Source organism: Polistes fuscatus, unplaced genomic scaffold, assembly GCF_010416935.1.
Source record: "Polistes fuscatus isolate 324 unplaced genomic scaffold, CU_Pfus_HIC Scaffold3, whole genome shotgun sequence".
NCBI classification, from domain to species: Eukaryota; Metazoa; Arthropoda; class Insecta; order Hymenoptera; family Vespidae; genus Polistes; species Polistes fuscatus.
The window spans coordinates 3,466,644-3,485,509 of record NW_025113107.1 but is presented as its reverse complement, the minus strand read 5'-3'; the positions used below and the strand labels follow the sequence as shown (position 1 = coordinate 3,485,509).

At 34.6% G+C, this 18,866-nt stretch overlaps 6 protein-coding genes across 9 annotated transcripts; 2 read left to right on the top strand and 4 right to left on the bottom strand.

Moving 5' to 3' along the window:
• Positions 1–473: 473 nt before the first annotated feature.
• On the bottom strand, positions 474–2,324 carry LOC122519992 (cytochrome b-c1 complex subunit Rieske, mitochondrial-like). The gene is made up of 4 exons (XM_043639860.1): positions 2,022–2,324; positions 1,632–1,784; positions 1,386–1,563; positions 474–1,151 (listed from the first exon to the last, which is right to left on the bottom strand). The coding sequence occupies exons 1-4, from the start codon at positions 2,227–2,229 to the stop codon at positions 866–868; spliced, it is 825 nt and encodes a 274-aa protein (XP_043495795.1). The 5' UTR covers positions 2,230–2,324; the 3' UTR covers positions 474–865.
• A 1,201-nt stretch (positions 2,325–3,525) lies between these two features.
• On the top strand, positions 3,526–4,586 carry LOC122519994 (mediator of RNA polymerase II transcription subunit 31). 2 transcript variants are annotated; one of them, XM_043639863.1, is made up of 4 exons: positions 3,526–3,739; positions 3,821–3,862; positions 3,946–4,035; positions 4,098–4,586. In XM_043639863.1, exons 1-4 carry the CDS (start codon positions 3,658–3,660, stop codon positions 4,409–4,411), a joined length of 528 nt encoding a protein of 175 aa, XP_043495798.1. In that variant the 5' UTR covers positions 3,526–3,657; the 3' UTR covers positions 4,412–4,586. The 2 variants fall into 2 exon arrangements, with proteins under 2 accessions (XP_043495798.1, XP_043495799.1); XM_043639864.1 differs by having other exon boundaries at positions 3,647–3,862.
• LOC122519989 (solute carrier family 22 member 8-like) lies at positions 4,556–8,917 on the bottom strand. The gene is made up of 8 exons (XM_043639858.1): positions 8,030–8,917; positions 7,538–7,855; positions 7,229–7,476; positions 6,820–7,115; positions 6,343–6,712; positions 5,649–5,890; positions 5,394–5,569; positions 4,556–5,288 (listed from the first exon to the last, which is right to left on the bottom strand). The coding sequence occupies exons 1-8, from the start codon at positions 8,186–8,188 to the stop codon at positions 4,965–4,967; spliced, it is 2,133 nt and encodes a 710-aa protein (XP_043495793.1). The 5' UTR covers positions 8,189–8,917; the 3' UTR covers positions 4,556–4,964.
• A 20-nt stretch (positions 8,918–8,937) lies between these two features.
• Positions 8,938–11,474, top strand: LOC122519995. 2 transcript variants are annotated; one of them, XM_043639866.1, is made up of 3 exons: positions 8,938–9,890; positions 10,481–10,572; positions 10,743–11,474. In XM_043639866.1, the coding sequence occupies exons 2-3, from the start codon at positions 10,525–10,527 to the stop codon at positions 10,974–10,976; spliced, it is 282 nt and encodes a 93-aa protein (XP_043495801.1). In that variant the 5' UTR covers positions 8,938–9,890; positions 10,481–10,524; the 3' UTR covers positions 10,977–11,474. The 2 variants fall into 2 exon arrangements, with proteins under 2 accessions (XP_043495801.1, XP_043495800.1); XM_043639865.1 differs by lacking the exon at positions 8,938–9,890 and having other exon boundaries at positions 10,299–10,572.
• On the bottom strand, positions 11,369–12,481 carry LOC122519993 (structure-specific endonuclease subunit slx1). Its single transcript, XM_043639862.1, has 3 exons — positions 12,299–12,481; positions 12,174–12,225; positions 11,369–12,057 (listed from the first exon to the last, which is right to left on the bottom strand). The coding sequence occupies exons 1-3, from the start codon at positions 12,475–12,477 to the stop codon at positions 11,464–11,466; spliced, it is 825 nt and encodes a 274-aa protein (XP_043495797.1). The 5' UTR covers positions 12,478–12,481; the 3' UTR covers positions 11,369–11,463.
• Positions 12,482–12,826: 345 nt separating this feature from the next.
• On the bottom strand, positions 12,827–18,292 carry LOC122519991 (fructose-bisphosphate aldolase-like). Of its 2 annotated transcripts, XR_006304419.1 has the most exons (6): positions 18,174–18,292; positions 15,834–16,043; positions 14,927–15,370; positions 14,485–14,838; positions 13,940–14,086; positions 13,669–13,782 (listed from the first exon to the last, which is right to left on the bottom strand). XR_006304419.1 is itself a non-coding variant. In XM_043639859.1 (5 exons), exons 2-5 carry the CDS (start codon positions 16,038–16,040, stop codon positions 13,690–13,692), a joined length of 1,098 nt encoding a protein of 365 aa, XP_043495794.1. In that variant the 5' UTR covers positions 16,041–16,043; positions 18,174–18,288; the 3' UTR covers positions 12,827–13,689. The 2 variants fall into 2 exon arrangements, 1 of the variants encoding a protein (XP_043495794.1); XM_043639859.1 differs by lacking the exon at positions 13,940–14,086 and having other exon boundaries at positions 12,827–13,782; positions 18,174–18,288.
• Positions 18,293–18,866: the final 574 nt, after the last annotated feature.

The following is an 18,866-nucleotide window of genomic DNA, read 5'->3' as shown; positions in this document are numbered from 1 at the left end:
CGACTCGTTGACAAGAAGAAACGTGAGAACGATGCATCGTAATTCTCCCTTTTCCCACCTATCTTTCTCTCACCCTTTCGCTAATATGTATCATTTATTTCGAAACGTCATAGAAAACGCGGCAAGCTCGAGGTTACATTTAAATCGAAACTTTCTTTGATAATGCGTGACTTGTCGAAAAAGAATTTTGACGGAGCGACTAATTCAATTCTTATCACCGTCCGTACGCTGCCAGCAGCGAGGGAAACTGAAAAACGATGGATTGGGAGCCTCGTGGACGCCCCTTGTCACATACGCCGAAAGGACAAGCATGTTTCTCCTTAAAATCGTTCGCAGCGCTATCTGGCGGAAGCGGGAACTATTTTGATGTATAAACTCGCGACGCGGGATTTTTTAGACAGTCTTCTGAAGGAAGTTGTTCCTTCTAACAATGTTGATTTATCTATTTCTCAATGAAATCAAACTTTTTGTAATACTTTATAGGTATATATTTCATTTCTTTTCACCTATCGAATGTTACAATGAACGTTCATTCCTCCGGCCGCAACTCACTCGGTTCTTCTTCTTGTAAATAGATCTCTTACCAAATTTATAAATAATATTAAAAATCGACAATTAATATGTGAACGGTCAACCTCTACATATCTTCTTTTCTTTTTTATTATAGAGTTTGTACAACTTTAATATTATACACGTACAGTGTTCCTGTTAATACACTTGGACATTTCATAATATATGAAATGTCACTATACGTATTTAATTAATCATTATTAATTCATTATATCCTATTCTTATGAAAAGAATTCAATATGCCGAATATTCTATTAAATATTTTCGATTTATTACTACACAGATCGAATCATCATTAACCGATAGTTACTATGTTTCCTTTGAAATTGTATTGTGGAACCTCGAGATTTAAAGGAGCAGGACCCTTTCTGATTCTACCACTGGCATCATAATGAGAACCATGGCATGGACAATAATAACCACCAAAATCTCCGGCATTGGCAATAGGTATACAACCCAAATGCGTGCACACACCAATAACAATTAGCCATTCTGGATTTTGTGTCCTATCAGTATCATGTTGCGGATGACGAAGAGAGGCTACATCAACTGCAGTTTCCCTATTGATTTCGGCTTGCGTTCTAAGAGATGGAAAATTTAAAAAACCTCCTATGTTTTATATGATATACTTATTTACACGATATTACCAATACATTAACCCGTTGCCGCAAATGACGGCTATAGCCGTCGTGATTCCATATGGCAGTCATAAACAATTGAAAAAAAAAGTGTATTTCTGAGCACGATCATCAAATTAAAAGTGTGTGGCAACGGGTTAAACAAAAGATTTGGATGTATCTATACAAGTGTCATACCTGTGCCTTATAAATATAGGCTTGCCGCGCCATTTAAATGCTACATTCTTTCCTTCCGGTATATCATCAAGATTTACTTCGATCTTTGCCAATGCCAATACATCAGCGCCTGCACTCATCGTCATCACAAGATCGTAGACTATTGTTTTAGCGGAATAAACAGCAGCCAAACCAGTACCTGCAAATAAAATGAAATAATGTAGAAACTACTCTATCATATATTCTAAATGAATAAAATGGTTCTACCTGCTGTTAAGAGATAAGAAAATGATTTTCTCGAGGCAGCACTTTCACGACTATCTACATTTGGATCTTTAACATTATCTCTGCGATACGCAGTAAAATCTGGAACTCGGATGTCAGAGTGAGCTCCACGAGTCTGGTGTATTTGCGTAGGAGCTGTAAAAGAAAACTAATTTTAATATATTTACTAACGTGTGCGAGAGGAACCACATACAAACTGTGTAACAATAAAACCCTTTTTTCATATTTGCTTCATTATCTATAGAAATAAATCTATATGTATAAGTTAAAGTACAATACTGCAATGATTATATAATCAAATGAAAAAGTTCAATTTATCAATGAATTTGGAAAATCACAATTCACGCGTAGACGAAATGCATCAGTACTTACCTGAAATACTTGAGCTCACTCTAACAACTCCAGAAATAATGTTCTGTTGTAAAGTATCATTGACCATAGGTGTGACGGGACTTAGGACGACAATTGCTGGTCTTTGAGCTTTACCAGTCGGTGCTACCGCTCTTGCTCCATTTGAAACAACTGTCACCGTCGACTTCAAATACGGTGAAATACTTGCAGATCTCGCGATCACATTCATTTTTACGCGAAGACAATTCGCTAAAATGAACAGTCAAATACGTTGCAGAATGCGAGCAGACTGTCGAAGGTAGCCTACTGAGACAGATGGCGCTGTGATCTGCCAAAAGTACGATCTAAAAGTAGACATTATATAAAATCACCTATTTTTTTTTTCTTTTAATATTTTTTAAACAATATTATTTATCTCTAATAATTCTTTTTTTCATGGAAATAAAATTTTATTAATTTCATATTGCACGGTTTTGTATTATATAAAAAATATAATTACGCATATCTGATTGTTCGATTTACGAACACGACAAACTTTGCCAATATGTGTGTGTATTTATTGAAATAAATAAAAAGATTATGTATTAATTTTTATCGAACGTTCTTCGTTTACTAAAAGTAATATTTCATAATAATATCTTTGTACAATTATTTCTAGTAATCTATTTAAAGCAGATCGTAGTTAGTATTTCTTTCTATTTCATCACCTTTAATTCAAGGCGGGTGAAATAGAATTTAGTTTTCTTTCTTGTCGTCGTTGTTGATGTTGTCATAATCAAGTTAAAAAATAAATTCCATTTTAATCGACTATCAGTAAGACAGATTCTTGTCTTACCGACTGTAAAAAAAATCATCATCTTATCAATCAACGAAGAATACAGCAGCGCCAAAAAGTTGGCACAGAACCACCAGAATTAAGAAAAATGAAGATATACGTTTAATTGCTGGCTAGAAGCTAATTCGAAATCCATACTTTTTAAAATTTTTTATTAATTATTTAATTAGTTATTGATAATTAAAAATTTAAAAATTATTTTGTGTTATTTCTCAGTAAAGTAACGTAGTTGGCCACAGCAGAAAAAAATGAATAAGTGCGCTAATTTGCTAATAAAATGTTTATTTAAAATACGTAACTTTTAACTTTATAATTTAATTATTTAATTATTTAATTCGTTATTAATAATTAAAAATCAAAAAACGTCATGAAGAGGTTATATGTAATGCGCATGCGCAATCAAAAATTCAAGGTGCAAGTGCACTTTGAAAAAAATAAAAGTAAAGTTGGTAAACCTGCAGGGGATATATTTAAAGTTGATTTCCAAAGGAACAACCACGAAGACTATACAAGGAAAGCGAACTCCATGTATACAAATGGGATATAAAAATAAGAGGGCGCCCGTGTTCTAATTCGTTTTTATATCAGAACATACCCATCATATAGGTTAAAAGAAGTGTTCCTTTTTTTTTTAAGATCTTAAATCTCAATCTTAAAAGATCTTAAATTAAATTAATTAATCTTAGATTAAATCTTAATCTTAAGATCTTAATCTTAAAAAGACCATTTCTTTTACGTTTTTAATTTTATCGGGTTCCGCATAGCGGCGACACGAGTCTTAATATCAGAGTACCTTAAAGGTTGTGTATACACGCTAGGTGGATGTACGAAGATAGTTGCACGCACGGTTACGCGCACGGTTACGCGCTTCCTTCCAATAATTTTTCTATTTCTTTCTTTGATGGTTAGTATTTTCATGTTACGGTCAAAAATTATCGAAACGTGCTAGGTTAGCGTATTATGAACCGTCTGGATGATCCTCCAGGTCTCATGAAAGGCAGAAAACCATCTTTTATCGGAATGAATGGTATGTATGTTTAACGACTCAATATAACAAAGTTTCTTATTTTAGCGATTTTAACTTTCTAATCGATTATATTTTTTTTGAAGGAGGTACGGAAACAGACGACCAACAGCGTCTAAGGTTCCAAGTTGAATTGGAATTTGTTCAATGTCTTGCAAATCCAAATTACCTTAACTGTATGTACAATTTTATATTGTATACCTTTTTGCTTTCACATTCTTATATTTAACTTTTGTAGTTTTAGCACAACGAGGTTATTTTAAGGACGCCACATTTATAAACTACCTTAAATATCTTCTCTATTGGAAAGAGCCAGAATATGTTAAATATTTGAGATATCCCATGTGTTTGTACTTCTTAGACTTATTGCAATACGAACACTTTAGAAGAGAAGCCGTCAGCTCGCAATGCACCAAATTTATAGATGATCAGCAGATTTTGCTTTGGCAACATTATACTAGACGTAGGATAAGACTTTTACAGACAGCAGCGGAGCAGACTCCACATGTAAATCCACAAAATAATGGTATTGTACAATCTAAAGTTCCTTAAAATAGAAAGATACGTCTGGTATATTAAGTAAATTAGGAAATTTTAACGATATATAAACCATAGGAGATATTACTTAGAAATATATCTTTGTATTGTAATTTCTTTTATGGATGGGTTCATTAATCATGTTGCTAAACTGTGATATATTTTGAATAAAATATTTATCTGCATTTAATACATCATCAATTATATATTTGGACACATAATGCGTTGTGTATACGCTACATTACAAATATCATATTTTACATAGCGAATCAGTTTTTCTTCCTCAGTCTCGTTAAAAGATTTTTATCGTTAAACAGTTTTAATTCCAAAAATGAATTTATACGAATGAAAGTAAAAGTATATACAATAATTGATTAAGTTTCTAAATTATTCTCTTACAAATCTAAAATAATAAATACATATAAGTCCCTGACAAATAAAACTTACATTTCTAAATGTAAGTTTGGTGGTAAGCGCATTATACACATTTACATCAAATTGTTGCTTGTGAACCTGTATTAAAATTGAAAAGAAACAAAAAACACATTTTCACTAAAGAACATTTCGGCTAATCACGCGGACAATCTGCATTTTTGTTTTCGGAAAAATTAACTAATATACCGTTTCCGGCGTCCACCCAATCCTCCGAAAAAAGTTTCTCTCTTAGTATTTCTCTCTCCTTAAGATCGTCTTTCGCAATATTTTTATCCTCGTTAACTATTTCTTCGTCGTTTATTTGATCCGTTTTTTTAACGAACATTTGTTCAATATCTTCTATCGTATCGGGTAGAATTTTATTCAATGTTTCTGGCAAAACGATTGCTAGTATACCCGAAATAAGACACAGAATACCAACGATCGCTAACGGCATGCTAATTGGCACATATTCTTCCTGAAAAAAAGAAAAAAAAAATAACAAAAATAGTATTTAATAATTGACATAATTGTCGAATAGCATAAGAGTAAAGAATTTAAATCGATGATATTCTTAACGTACTGATGATAACGCATGAGGTATACTTAAAAAACCAATCTCAGCAAAAACTGTGCATAAACCTAAACAGGTTCCTCTTACAACAGTTGGAAATAGTTCAGCAGCATAGAGATATGTTACAGCAATAGTGCTTATTACTGTTACTTTACCAAATAACAATATTATAGTCTTCGTGAGATCTATTTAAGCGGAAAAAAATAATATTTAGAATTATTGATTTTAATAACAATGAATACCAATGAATTTTTTGTGAATCACCTTTCCAGGCTAATGAAGAATCTATCAGAATAATTAGAATAGACAACACGATTAATATCGCGCCATTTGCAAATTGACATATGCTTAATGGTATTCGTCTTCCATATCTGGACAATACGAAATATATAAACGTATAAGCAGCAATTTCTAAAGCTCCTCCTAATGCAAAAGTTACGTGTCTGTTTACGTTAAAAGTTGGCAGAAGCAATGCTAAAAGATAACACGCCATAGAGGATGAAAACCTTGAAAACAAAAAAAAAACAAAACGAAACGGTCCAAATGTTATAACTTTAAAGGGTAACGCTACTTTAGCGCTCGGAAAATCAAACATTTTTGAGAATTCATTACACTTTCGACAACATTCACAAATTTGTCCATTACCACATTCCCATAAAAAATTCTCAAAGATAGGCTGATTTACCTAGAGCTAGAGTGACGTTACCCCTTAAAATGAATTTATCAAATTAAATAAACGTTCATCGTTTAACCAGTTAGCTGCGATTGACTTATATACTCGTAGTACGGGAAAAATAGTTACCATTTGCTATTTCAATTGTAATTTTAATGCAAACTACGCAACTAATTGATTTTTCGATCTTTTTTTATTAGAATTTAATTTTACAACAAATATATTCGTCATCGTTTCTTTTTAAAGTACAGCTAACTGGATAATTATATATTTTCAAATGATTACCACTGAAAAGCCATCACAAGACTATACTTTCTCGTTAATGGTCGTTTAAATAGCTTCCGTAAGCTTTTGTTTTTTACTTTTTGTAATTTTTCGTCGACATTGTCGTCTATTTTGATTTCATTATCATTCGCTTCTTCAAGCTTTCTTGGATTTCTAAGCACGACGATTTCTTCGTCGATCCTCGGGGATGTATTTTGATCATAGATGGACTGAGAACTTCTTTTCGATTTTCGATTATTGCTCGAACAAGATGGTGGATTCTTTATTTCATTTTCTACGTCATTTTCTCTTCGTAATTCGACGTTCATCGATGAAAGTCGTTTTTTGGATGTTTGATCGATGGAATTTCTGGAATTTCTGGAATTTCTCGCTAAAGGAGGAGCGAGACAAGAGAAATTTGTAGATTATTTCTATTTAATAATATCCAAATTAGTCCGTTAAAAAAAAATACTTTGTTGAATTTTTGAATCCTCATACATTGGTCTTTCTGCTGATTCGAATCCGGTGTACTCAGCAATTTGGTCACTTCGTCTTGCCGTCTTATCGTTACTTCAAGAGTTTTGGATTTCTTCAAGTCGACACTCGAAACGCGTGATTTCCTTTCCGGCTTCACTGGTATCGGATTTTCTTTAACAACGGGCTCAGGCTTAATAACGTTCTCTCTGTGTATTCTCATGCAACACCCGTTATATTTCGCGATTCTTTCCAACGCCATATCGGCTTCCGTTAATTTATTTTTAGCCAACAGCCATCGTGGGGACTCGGGTATTATCCTGTAGGATAAAAATGTAAGCTAAACGAGTTGAATATTATTTAAGAATGTTCGACAAGTTCAACGAGTCTCTCGAATTATTATTCTCATAATTATTGTAATCGACTCATGTACCAGATATATAGAACTGTTATCGCTGTGGGTACGGAAACAGCCAACTGCAGAATTCTCCAATCTGGTATAACGTAACTTAGTATCGCTAGGAGTATCAAGCCGATAGCCCAAGCGATTTGCATGATCAGAGCGACGAGAGTTCGCGATTTACTGGGGAACAATTCCAGGGATAAGATGTACGTTGAGTTTTGTAGGCCTTGCACGAAAATACCTTGGAGGCCACGAAGTGCCAAAAATGTAGGATAGTTCTACGGCATTTAATAATAATAATAATAATAGTACCATTGGAAATGTTTTCTTTGATTTTACCTGTACGACGTAAAGCGCAACAGCCATAGTGCCTTGCGTGTAAAGACAAATCGCTTGAACTGGTAGTCTTCCAATCCGATCAGCCAGAATTCCAGCGACCCAAGCACCGATCAAAGCACCAAAATAATAGATCGCCGACGCTAGATACGTCAGATATCTTCTTTCGCATATCAAGATCCATTCGGTGACGACGCTGTTCTCCCCGGGCTCGATCGCGAATCGATAGTCGTCGCCGGAACAGGAGGAGCTCGAGTTGGATTCGATCGTCCAATTATTTTCGATTCGACAGCCATACGTTCTGCTCGTTGTATTCCTTGGCTGGAATAACGACACTTTTTTTCATTCATTTTTACCAAAGCGTAAAGATTCTTCTTCACCTTTCACCCTTTATCAGCGTACTTTGATAGAAACAATTGGATCTAAGCCAAGGACTGATCAAGCCATTAACTCTTAAATATAATATAACGTAATATACACTCTCGTGATTATTACCTGACAATAAAATTTCGGTGTGTAATTATGAAAAGCCGGTAAGGCATGATTCATAGACACGATGATGTAATTTATGCAAAAAATTAATACAAGGATCATCTGAAAACAACCAACTTTCACCGTTTCCGCGTTCATTCTTTTTCCATCGTTGACTTTCATCTTTGCGAACAAATTTCAATTGTATATTTTCTTCGATGTTTAATATCCTCTGTGAAATCCTCAATGATTTCTTTCGTTATTTCTCTTTTTATTATCTCGTACACCAATTATTATCTCTCACGGTCACAAAATTCTTACAAAATTCACATTTCGATTAGGTGATCTCGAAATTCCGAACAAACGTTCTTTACGGATTGCATAATCACGATTCTATCGTCGTTCCTATCGTCTTTCCTATCCATTTGACGATCGAATAAAGCCGAAAATTTGTAAAGGTTTCAAACGAAAAACAAAGTTCGAAGGAAAATTCGAAAGAAAGTTCGAGCATGCGCCGAATGGAGTATCATCAATGAGGGTGCACCACGCACTGCCGGTGAGAGCTGATCGCCAAGAGTCCTTTCTCTCCCTCTTTTCGTCTCTCCCTCTCTCTCCCTCTCTCGAAAAATAGTGTCGAGAAAGAGGAATATGCTCTGAAAGAAGAGATAGAAACGCGTGTCTTCTCCTAGCTGCCGTCAGCTCTCTTGTCGATACAATTCTGATTGATCCGTTTTACAATTCATTCGAAAACTTCTATTAGCTGTTGGGAAAGTGTCAAAAGACATTGAAAAGTAATATCAAAAATTCCAAAAATTCCAAAAATATCCAATTATTGGATAAACTAGCATGATCAATAAGTATCGTATCGCTGCGATACTTTAAACATAGTACCGCGCACATTACTGCAATACGAAGCAAATGCGCTTGCGGAGTTCATAGACCCTGACAGGAGAACATTATCTAACTTACTGCAACTACGCCTACACATAGGGTGTCAAAGCTCTCATAGAAAGTTACGCGTCACTTTTCAGGCAATATCATTAGTATTTATATTTCGTTAAAAACCATTCTCGTTCTTCTCGTTCTTCTCGTATTACTGGCTATTTTCATTAAAATCTACTTTTTACGAAATGTTTAACATTTTACATAAGAAATACTAGATTTATCACGCTCGAAGAAACCTTTGAGAGCAGTCACAAGAGCAGTCACGCGAAAATTCCGCACCGTAGAATGGCATTCGGTTAGAATGATATCGGATCAATATTCCGGAGATGCATTTTCTCAAGTTTGTGAGATTAGACGGGCAATACTTTTGATTGTAACATTTCCTTGAGAAAAAAAGAAGAAAAGAAAAACCTTTTTGATAACGAGTGTCGTCGGTCTTGGACGTCGGTCTTGGACGTCGGTCTTGGACGTCGGTTCTGGACGTAGATCGTGTCATCATCGTTGAACGGCTAGTTGGTTTCCTTCGTTTCTGGAACTGTTTGCGTATTCTAGGACTGTCACGTCCGGTCCCAGTCGCATCCTGCCTTTCATTACAAACCTAATAGGAAGGGGCTGGGTTTGTTTCTTTCGCTCGAATCGGCCGGTGAATCTAAAGGGAACGTTAATACGTTGAGCCTATCTTCTCGTCCTTCGATGGCTCTAACGAAGTGCGTCATTGTTGTCATTGTATATCCCTTTCGTGGGCCGGCTTCGTCATCGTTCGACGCGTCGTTTAATTACCATTCAATTGATCCATCCTGATCGTTTATTCATTCACGAACGATACTTTTCACTTTTGTCATTTTCTTTCGGTAGCTTGCCCGAATTGGTCGTACGATTTTCTAGGTAACCGGGACTACTATGCTATACCGAGTTTGTCTAATGGGTTCTCATGTCAAAGGTAAGGAAATACTTCTTAAGATTTATTATTTATGATTCGTTTGATTGGTAAAACTATCGTCAAACAAGGATGGTGCCTTTTGTCTTTTATAATCAACGCGAGAATAACTTCTCGATCGATCTTCTTTAAAATCAAATTCAAACCGTGTATCATAATGTATGTGTGTTACAATAATAATTATATACAATATTTCTTCTTTGAAAACTAATTAAGGAACACATTTCTTGATTGCGTTTGACCATCGTTCGAATCTTCTGCTAGCTCGTTACTGGCGCCCCAAGCTTACGCGCGTATCATACGAACAGGAGATGGCCTGGATGCCTTTTTTCGTCGTTTACCGTTATCGTGGAAGAAGAACTTAGGTTCTGCGATCGCGAAGCTAATGCTTATTTCTCTTGTGTCCCTTCACGAGCGCCTGTCTAATCGGACCATTTTACCGACACACGCCGAGGCTTTTATCATAATATACATTATTTTTTACGAATAACTTATTTTAACCGCGCCTCTTTGTGGAAATCGATCGATTCTACTTCTGTGAGATTGCTTCTTTCGTTTATAACATTCCTGTTCCACGTGCTTCCCGTGTCTAGGACGAGAATCGAAAGCGATTAACACGCCAAGCCAGATCTAAAAGATGAAAGTGACAATGACGTTGTTTGCTTTAATATTCGTATGTTTGAACGTAAGTACAATTTCTATTCATTTTCAAATAATCATTTTCAATTGGATCAATTCATTTGCTTGATTCATCGGAAAATTATACACGCACATCGATGAATTAAACGTCGATCGATTCTCGTTCGATTATTTCATATTATGTAAAGCCAGACTTTTTTCAATTATAATTTACAGATCGTGCAGGTCGAATGTCGATCTAAGAAAACGAAGCAATTGTCGTTACAAAGCAAGGAGACTAATCCGGTGAATTTTATAAGGTTGCTCGTGATGAGACTAGTTTTTGGTGTGGCTACATCGATGGGATTAGGTGAAAATATTTCTGGTGTTCTTGGAGGAATATTCGTACCTCCTGGCGCGGAAGATTATGCCGACTATGCTGACGACGATCTGATCCCTGATCTATTCTAATGAAAACTGAAATGATCTGCATTTTAAGCAAGGATATATGTATAATACGTTTTTTTAAATATTTAATTATTAATTTATTTATTAGTAATATAGAGTCGTTTTGTATATGTATGTATGTATGTATGTATGTATGTATGTATGTATTTTGTGATTAACATCGACTTGACGACGGCAAAGAAAATGACTACAGTGACCTAAATGTTAGTTAACAATTATGGACAGCGCGATATGTGCAGCATTATTTGATCACGTATGACAAAAGTACTAACGGTACGCGTTACGCGCGCGCTAATTACATATTAAAGTAGTATTTATATTACAATTTATAGTTTAAAATCTAGCACAACAAATATATTTGTATATTGTTCAAATAACGTTCATGATCGTGAGAATGAGTTATAAAGAATTATTTTCTTATTGTCTTTTTTAACAAAATACGATTGTATCGCGTAACAAGTAAATCAACGAGCTGATAATAAACGAATGATTAATCAACGATATCTTCGTCGCTACTAATTACGAGCATAGAATTGTCTTTTTTTACATTACTTTGTAAATCCTGATAACAACCGATCATCTTTTTTATCAAGTCACCCCAAAGGACGTTAGTATTACAGGAAGGACATGTACCCTCGATCGGCAAGATTTGATCGTCTTTAGAAAAACGCTTAGCTAAACAAATTAAATGTGCTATCAGTCGACAGTTAGGTTTTATACACCTAATGGAATTGTTTTTTTCGCTGATCAATCCACAAATTGAACAAACGAGTACGGGAATATGATCTTCCATTGTTGATTCGACATTATTCTCTTTTATCGGACTTTCCTTAGTAATCTTTCGTGGTAGAACTTGTCCGTAACATATTGGCATGTGTAAAGGCGGTGAAAAGGAAGTGGAATACAATTGTGCGAAGTCATCGTCCAGCCAACGAATTGTTAAAGGTAAACGACACCAGGGTCCGACTTTGAGCATTTCCGAGAGAACCATCAAATAAAATTCGATCGTTTTTTGAGTTGATTTTTTTTTCGACACATGCTTCAAACGTCGACTCGCATGAGGATGCTGCCATGCCCATTCGAACTATGTGCAATACGTTAAAACATATTTCAATTGAAATAATAAAATACATAACTGAACGCACATAAGCAATTACTCTTTCTTCAAACTTTGAAGCCTAGGAAGCCTTTTTTACGTACCCTCAATGCAGAAGTACTGTTAAGAAAGCCGTGAACAATTAACACCATACTCCTAAAGAAACAAAATTTAATCCTGCAAATCTTTTATGATAAACCATTAATTTGATGTCAATCGTAACTATTACCATGGACCTCTCTCGCTAGTTCTCCATGCACCGCCGTGCTTTTTACCGGCATTATGCTGTTTAATTCTACGTCGTGGATCTACAGTGTAACCTATATAAGTTCTGCCTTTGTACTTTGGATTCAAACAACATAATAAATATACTCCGTAAAAGTGTTCCACTATTTCTGCCTCTTCCATAACTTCTTCGTGCCATTGAATACGTCTTATGCATATTTATTCATTCAGTTCTAAAAGTTACATTTCATATTAGCATTACATTTTTTTCATTATAATTAAACTATACGTCCACTTATGTACTTGGACTATATCAAACTGTATATAACCTGTCGTTCAAGCTTCAATTATATGGAGGTTAGTCGAGTAATTTAAATCACTTTTCCCAATATTGCCACCTACAGGCACAATTAAATAGTAACACGTTACACAATACAGTATGGTAAAACAGTTGAAATATATTTGTAAACATTTTTCACGAGGAAACTTTTCATGGGTGATATAAATTAATTTCAATAAATAACAACAATAATACCCTCCACAGTGTATTTGGTAGCCTAGATAATAATGAAAATAATAGATAATAATGTAACATCGACGTACGAGTATACGTTTCTTAAATATATCTATAGAAGATTACATGCAATCGTAATAGATAATACGCTTTTGTAATTGTCGGATTCTCTTTCTAACAAACAACACTTAATATATTTACTATATAATTCTTTTTACACGCGTAGAACTTTAACACGACACTGACGGTAATATATATTTATTTCTTCTGGTTTTTTCTTATTTGTTATATACGCTACAGAATAAAAACGTGTAACGTGTATTCGTACGTGTATGTGTTGAGCTTGTAACTCGTGTCATCGTCGAATTTAATTACTTCATTTTTTTTACATAAATGTACGCTTTGTCACCTGTTCATTTTCTTTTGTTTTCTTAATAATCTTCAAAATTACGATCGATAATATTTTCAACGTTACTTTCCTACACCATTTTATTGTGCGCAATCACATTTGAAAAATCTTTAAGAGCTAGGATATGGATGGTATACCCTATATAAGATTACTTTTATGAAATTTCTTAGTAAGTAGACGATAATTCAAATAACGAGCGTCAATCACGAAGGAATCGTATTATTTATCGTATGGGATCTGTAAGGTCGAAAGTCAACGCCGTGAAAAATATCGATAAAAATCGTAACGATCATCGACGATGATCTTTATTCGATGATTTATTCCACTTTATTCTGCTTTATTATTATTATTATTATTATCCTCTTGTTGATATTTTATTGTTCACTATTTTTTTAAAGAATGAATATCGACGATGATCGTATTCGACGGATGAACTGAAGAATGTCTAAACTATTATTAACTGAAGATTTCTTTAATATGCGTGATTCGCTACGAAAAGTGCAGCATCGCCGGCAGCACCTGTGACACCTCCCGCGTATTTGCCAAGTGCCGATTCGCTGTTGGCCTGTTAACAAATAGAAATAGACAAATGTATTTTTTATTTTTACGACATAATTAATTGATAATCTTTCGAACAACAATTTTCAAAGACTTTTCAAAACTTGAAAATAAATGTAAACTGTATATTATAAATAAACACGTTTGTATTGTCATATACTCACTGTTATATAGTAGTACATAAACAGCATCACACAGAGTAAGGAAAGAGAATTTTAATATGCATGAGATTTGACATACAAAGAAGAGTGACCGGCTTTGCTAGAAATACTGCCAGCAACGTATTTGCCTTGGCAAGCAGCACTGTTTGCCTAAATAAGCATAAGATTCATGGACATGCAAAAAAGAAAACAAATTAGCCACTATTCTATTATAGAAGGAAATCAGTGATAAACTTTGTTATCGTAGTATTAGTAGCGAAACAATAAAATTAGTTATATATTTGTAGAAACAACAGAACAGAGAAAAAAATTAGGCTTACGGACAAAATAGATCAAAAAATATGTTACATTATTATACATTGAATAGTATGGTGTAAAGAAAAGTAATAGAAACGTAATTGACTAATTTAGAACATAGACATTAACACTATATATAAATAAATACTATTAAAGAGGATAGGCTTACACATCGATTGAAAGAATTCAACAAATAATTAGATATTATAAAAAAAAAGTAACGCATGATAAAAAGTCAAACAAGATTTTACCTTAGCCCTCTTGATAAGTTCTTCCTGTCCCGCTGTTACTTGATCGGCTTTGCCTGCCCAAGCGCGAAGAACGGAGGCCTGAAGAGCACGACCGTAACTAAAGGTCAATGCCCAAGGTTTCTTAGCTGGGAACTTGTTGATGGCATCCAAGTTCACCGAGGCCTCTTCTTCGGATTGTCCACCGCTCAAGAAGGTGATTCCAGGTACTGCGGGTGGAACCGTACGCAACAACGCGGTTACAGTTGCTGCTGCAATTTCTTGCGGCGTTGCCTTCTTTGGACAACTTTGACCCGCTGTTACCATGTTTGGTTTCAAGAGAGTACCCTCGAGATAGACATGATGATCGGCTAATGCCTAAAAGTTAACAAAAATTGTTTGTTGCATCATTTGGCAAAATCTTGTGTCATCCAGTTGGCGTGCTTTATTGTAACATTTTTCTAACCTTGTAAACAGCAGAGAGAACCTCCTCTGTAACTTGTTGACAACGAGCAAGATCGTGATCACCATCGGGAAGGATTTCGGGCTCAACAATCGGTACGATTCTTGCGCTCTGACAAATTGAAGCGTAACGAGCGAGAACATTTGCGTTTTCTAAAATGGCGAGCTTGCTTGGCGTATCCTTTGTAATTTTAAGAACGCATCTCCACTTGGCGAAATGACAGCCATCCTTTTTGTATTGGATGCAACGTGCTTGAAGGTCGTCTAATCCCTGAGTCGTACATTCATCATTTGTACCAAAGAGTGGCACGACACCCTTATCAACCTTGATGCCAGGAATGATGTTACGTTGTTTCAAAAGCTCCACGAATGGTGTACCGTCATTAGCCTTCTGATATAGAGTCTCATGGAACAGAATCACACCGGAGATATGTTGTCCAATGACGTCCTGTTGAAATAATCATTTTTTGGTATTGGAGAAAGATGTAAAAAGTTAATTAGCGCCTAAAAGAGATAACAAAAATTGATTATATTTAAATTGATAATATTTGTACGAAACTTAATTCTTTGGCTATGCGAAACTTTGAACAGTTGTCTCATAATAAATTACATTTCCTGTTCCTTTGACTTGTCTCTTGTAGCAATAGTCATTGAAATGAATTAAAATGTCAATCGATTCGGTTCAATGAAAGATTACAATGCTTACGAAAGTAACATATGAATGTAGACGTGTAACATAGATTACGAATACAATGAGTATATATAAATAATTGAAGATTGTAACAACGCGATAAGAATTATTATACGTATTATTCGTTCATTAACTCTTTTCATAAAAGATATCGCCGATAAAGGAGAAAATGTAAATATCTACACAAGTATATATTTGAAAATAAAAAATAGTCGCGTACCTTTGCCGCAGTAAAAAGTAATTGTCTGTATGCTCTACGGTTATCCTCATTGTTTTCTACATTGATGTCCTTTAGACGTTTACCGATCGTGGTCGTAGATTCGTCAGCAGCGAGAATTCCTTTTCCAGGAGCTACGATCTGTTCAGCAATCCTTTTCAATTCTTCCTTTAGCTCAGGAACGGCCTTGTCGTACTTTTCGGCTACCATTTTCTACGAATGGAAATCATTATCAATTATGTAAATTGTCAGTTAAAAAACAGGGAATATGATGGTAAAGGAGAAAATTAAAACTACCGTCTTTTAGCGTAACGAGCCTTACCTTCGAACTCAACATCTCATAATTATAAATATAATATACAGTAAGACCTCTTTTTGTGCGGTCCTTTTTTATACGATTTTATTTTTGTGCGATTTGTTTTGTGCGATTTATTTTTATGCGATATCTAAATCTCAGCAGCGTTGCTACCAGTTTTATGTTTTCTTTCAATGTACATATACATGTGTGGACGAACTGATTACATGGTCTCCTTGACGACGATGTATCCGGACTTCGCGACGCTGTTCATCTGATTTAAACAATCTCCTAAGAATTATTTAATTTGATTGAAAGCATTTTCACATCTATATTTCGCAAATAATTGATGTATTTTCTAAGTGCGACTTTTTTTATGCGGTCCCTATCCACCGCACAAAAAGAGGTTTTACTGTAATATAAAAATAAAAGAGAGGAAAAGAGAGAGAGAGAGGACGGATTGATAACAATACTCGCGGCGCTTGCGAGATTCCCTCCTACACATACGTCTGTTTTCTTTTTTCTCTCTCACATATATGGGAGAAAGCGGATAGTTGGCATTTTACAAGCCGCAATGCAGCGCAATGATCCGAGGATCTCATTTATATTAGAATGCTATTTTCTGTGCGAGTTTAAAGAAATAGATATAGGGACGAGATAGGAATATTGGTGATAGGAGCTAATTGACAATTGTTTCATCTTTCAATAAGTTGCGAATTATAGGACTTTGTCATTTCAATATACATCTATAAATCTATCAAATAGATTTAATATCTATCACAGAACATACAAAAATAGATTAGTTCTAATTGTCGTATACTATCGACATTTAGAACTAATCGATACACGCAATCGATTGGTACACGCACAATCCTATGCAAATTTTAATACTTAAATATATTCTGGCGCAACACGACAAACCTGTTTGTTGTTGTTGGTTCCTTAAGCGCGATATTATACTAAATATTATACTCATACTAACGAAGGAACAAGCGAAATGATAAACGGATTTTTTGGATACGCAACTACTTTTCCTATAATGAATAAATGAATAATTACTGTTAGCATCAAAACCAGATATGAATGGAATCATTATAATCAATTTCTAAAGACATTCAAATTTTAAGTTGCAGTAACTAATTGTATGCTTACGTAATTATTTATGTATTTTCTGTTGTATTTAAATAATTTAGTAGCTCGACAAATCACACATTCGTGAGTCACACGTCACACGTGTGTTAAACGTGCTTGAACTCGCATAAGCAGTTTCTATCTCAAGCCCTATTGCAACAGTCTTATTTATTACTTTTATAATATGATTACGGAATGCTATTATCTATAAGATGGATTTATTACTATATCGAATAAAAAAGTTGGCATCACTCAACGTTTTCTTTCTTGGCCAAGTTTCACTATTTGTTTAATATCGTCCATTACCTTTAAATAAAATTTCACAAACATATGTATATATATATTGTTTCATTCTAAGAACTATGTACTTCGGATTGACTTACTACGCATCTTTTATTATTTTAAGCTCATCATCGATTGTTCAAAGAGTAGAGATCGATTTATCTTGTTACGTATTTCGTTTTCAATTAAGGTTAGTTTTCGTATGACAATTTTCTAAGACAAAATATAATTATATATAATTATTGCACACACAACGAACACTAAGAACAACGCTTTTATGATTATTTCTGTAAAAATGGATTAATCGTACGATCAAAGTTTTTTATTTTTACACTGGGATCTGTCAGCTGCTTACGTAGAAAAAAAGAATATTTAAAACTAACGTTAAATCGATATCAGTACGCAGAACGATATTCTCATTCACGTTGTCATAATTACTTCAGTTGAAGAATACGATAAAATTGGGCGGCGGTCCAATGTCATTCGAATGTCAGTCAAGGTCAAATCTTCGTAGCGTTAGCCATTATTTAAATCATCTTTTATTATCGCATTAAATCGTGGATATCGATTGGTCGAGGTAATCAGTAATAAGCGTTTATTCGATGCATTCGAATTCCGATGCAAGTTCGACTTACCTATTATCGAGATGGATTTAACTGTCGTTATCGAAAATATGCACAAACGTTATTCTAACAAACTCCTCGACCGGTGGATTTAAGAGCAACTGAGGAGAGCAAAGGAACACGGCGATTTCAAAGCCCTGTGGAATATTATTCGCGCGTGCGCGGGAATGCGCGCTGTTTCGCGGTGCTCAACCTAACATTTTTTCTCAAAACAAATATAATATTATTTTAATTAATATCTTGTTGCATTAGGTGTGAAAATTAATTCGATCCTATAAATAAATACTAAATAATGCTTAAAAAGCACCAAATTAATTTCTACACCTACTAGTATTTTCAAGTGTAACCTTTTAAAAGTATATCTTAAATAAATATTTTTATTTAGCAAAAAAGAAATGACAAAATTATTTTTAAATTTCGAATGGTATCATGTGATCGGTTAAATTCGAAGAAACAGCTAATAAGTGTTCTCATTGGAGGAATTCCGTGGGAATGACGACATATTGACCAGTAAAAGAGTAACGTGTAGTACGTTCAGCGTGATACGATTTAGCTGGCACGTAGCATACAATCGACGAATCATCCATGTACCCAGTCACGTTTTATTGAGAACCTTCGCTATAAAGGTCAACCAAGGGCACCTTCTTTTGACATTTTAGCTTCAAATTTTTTACATTTTTTCACTGTCAAGATTGATGCACTATT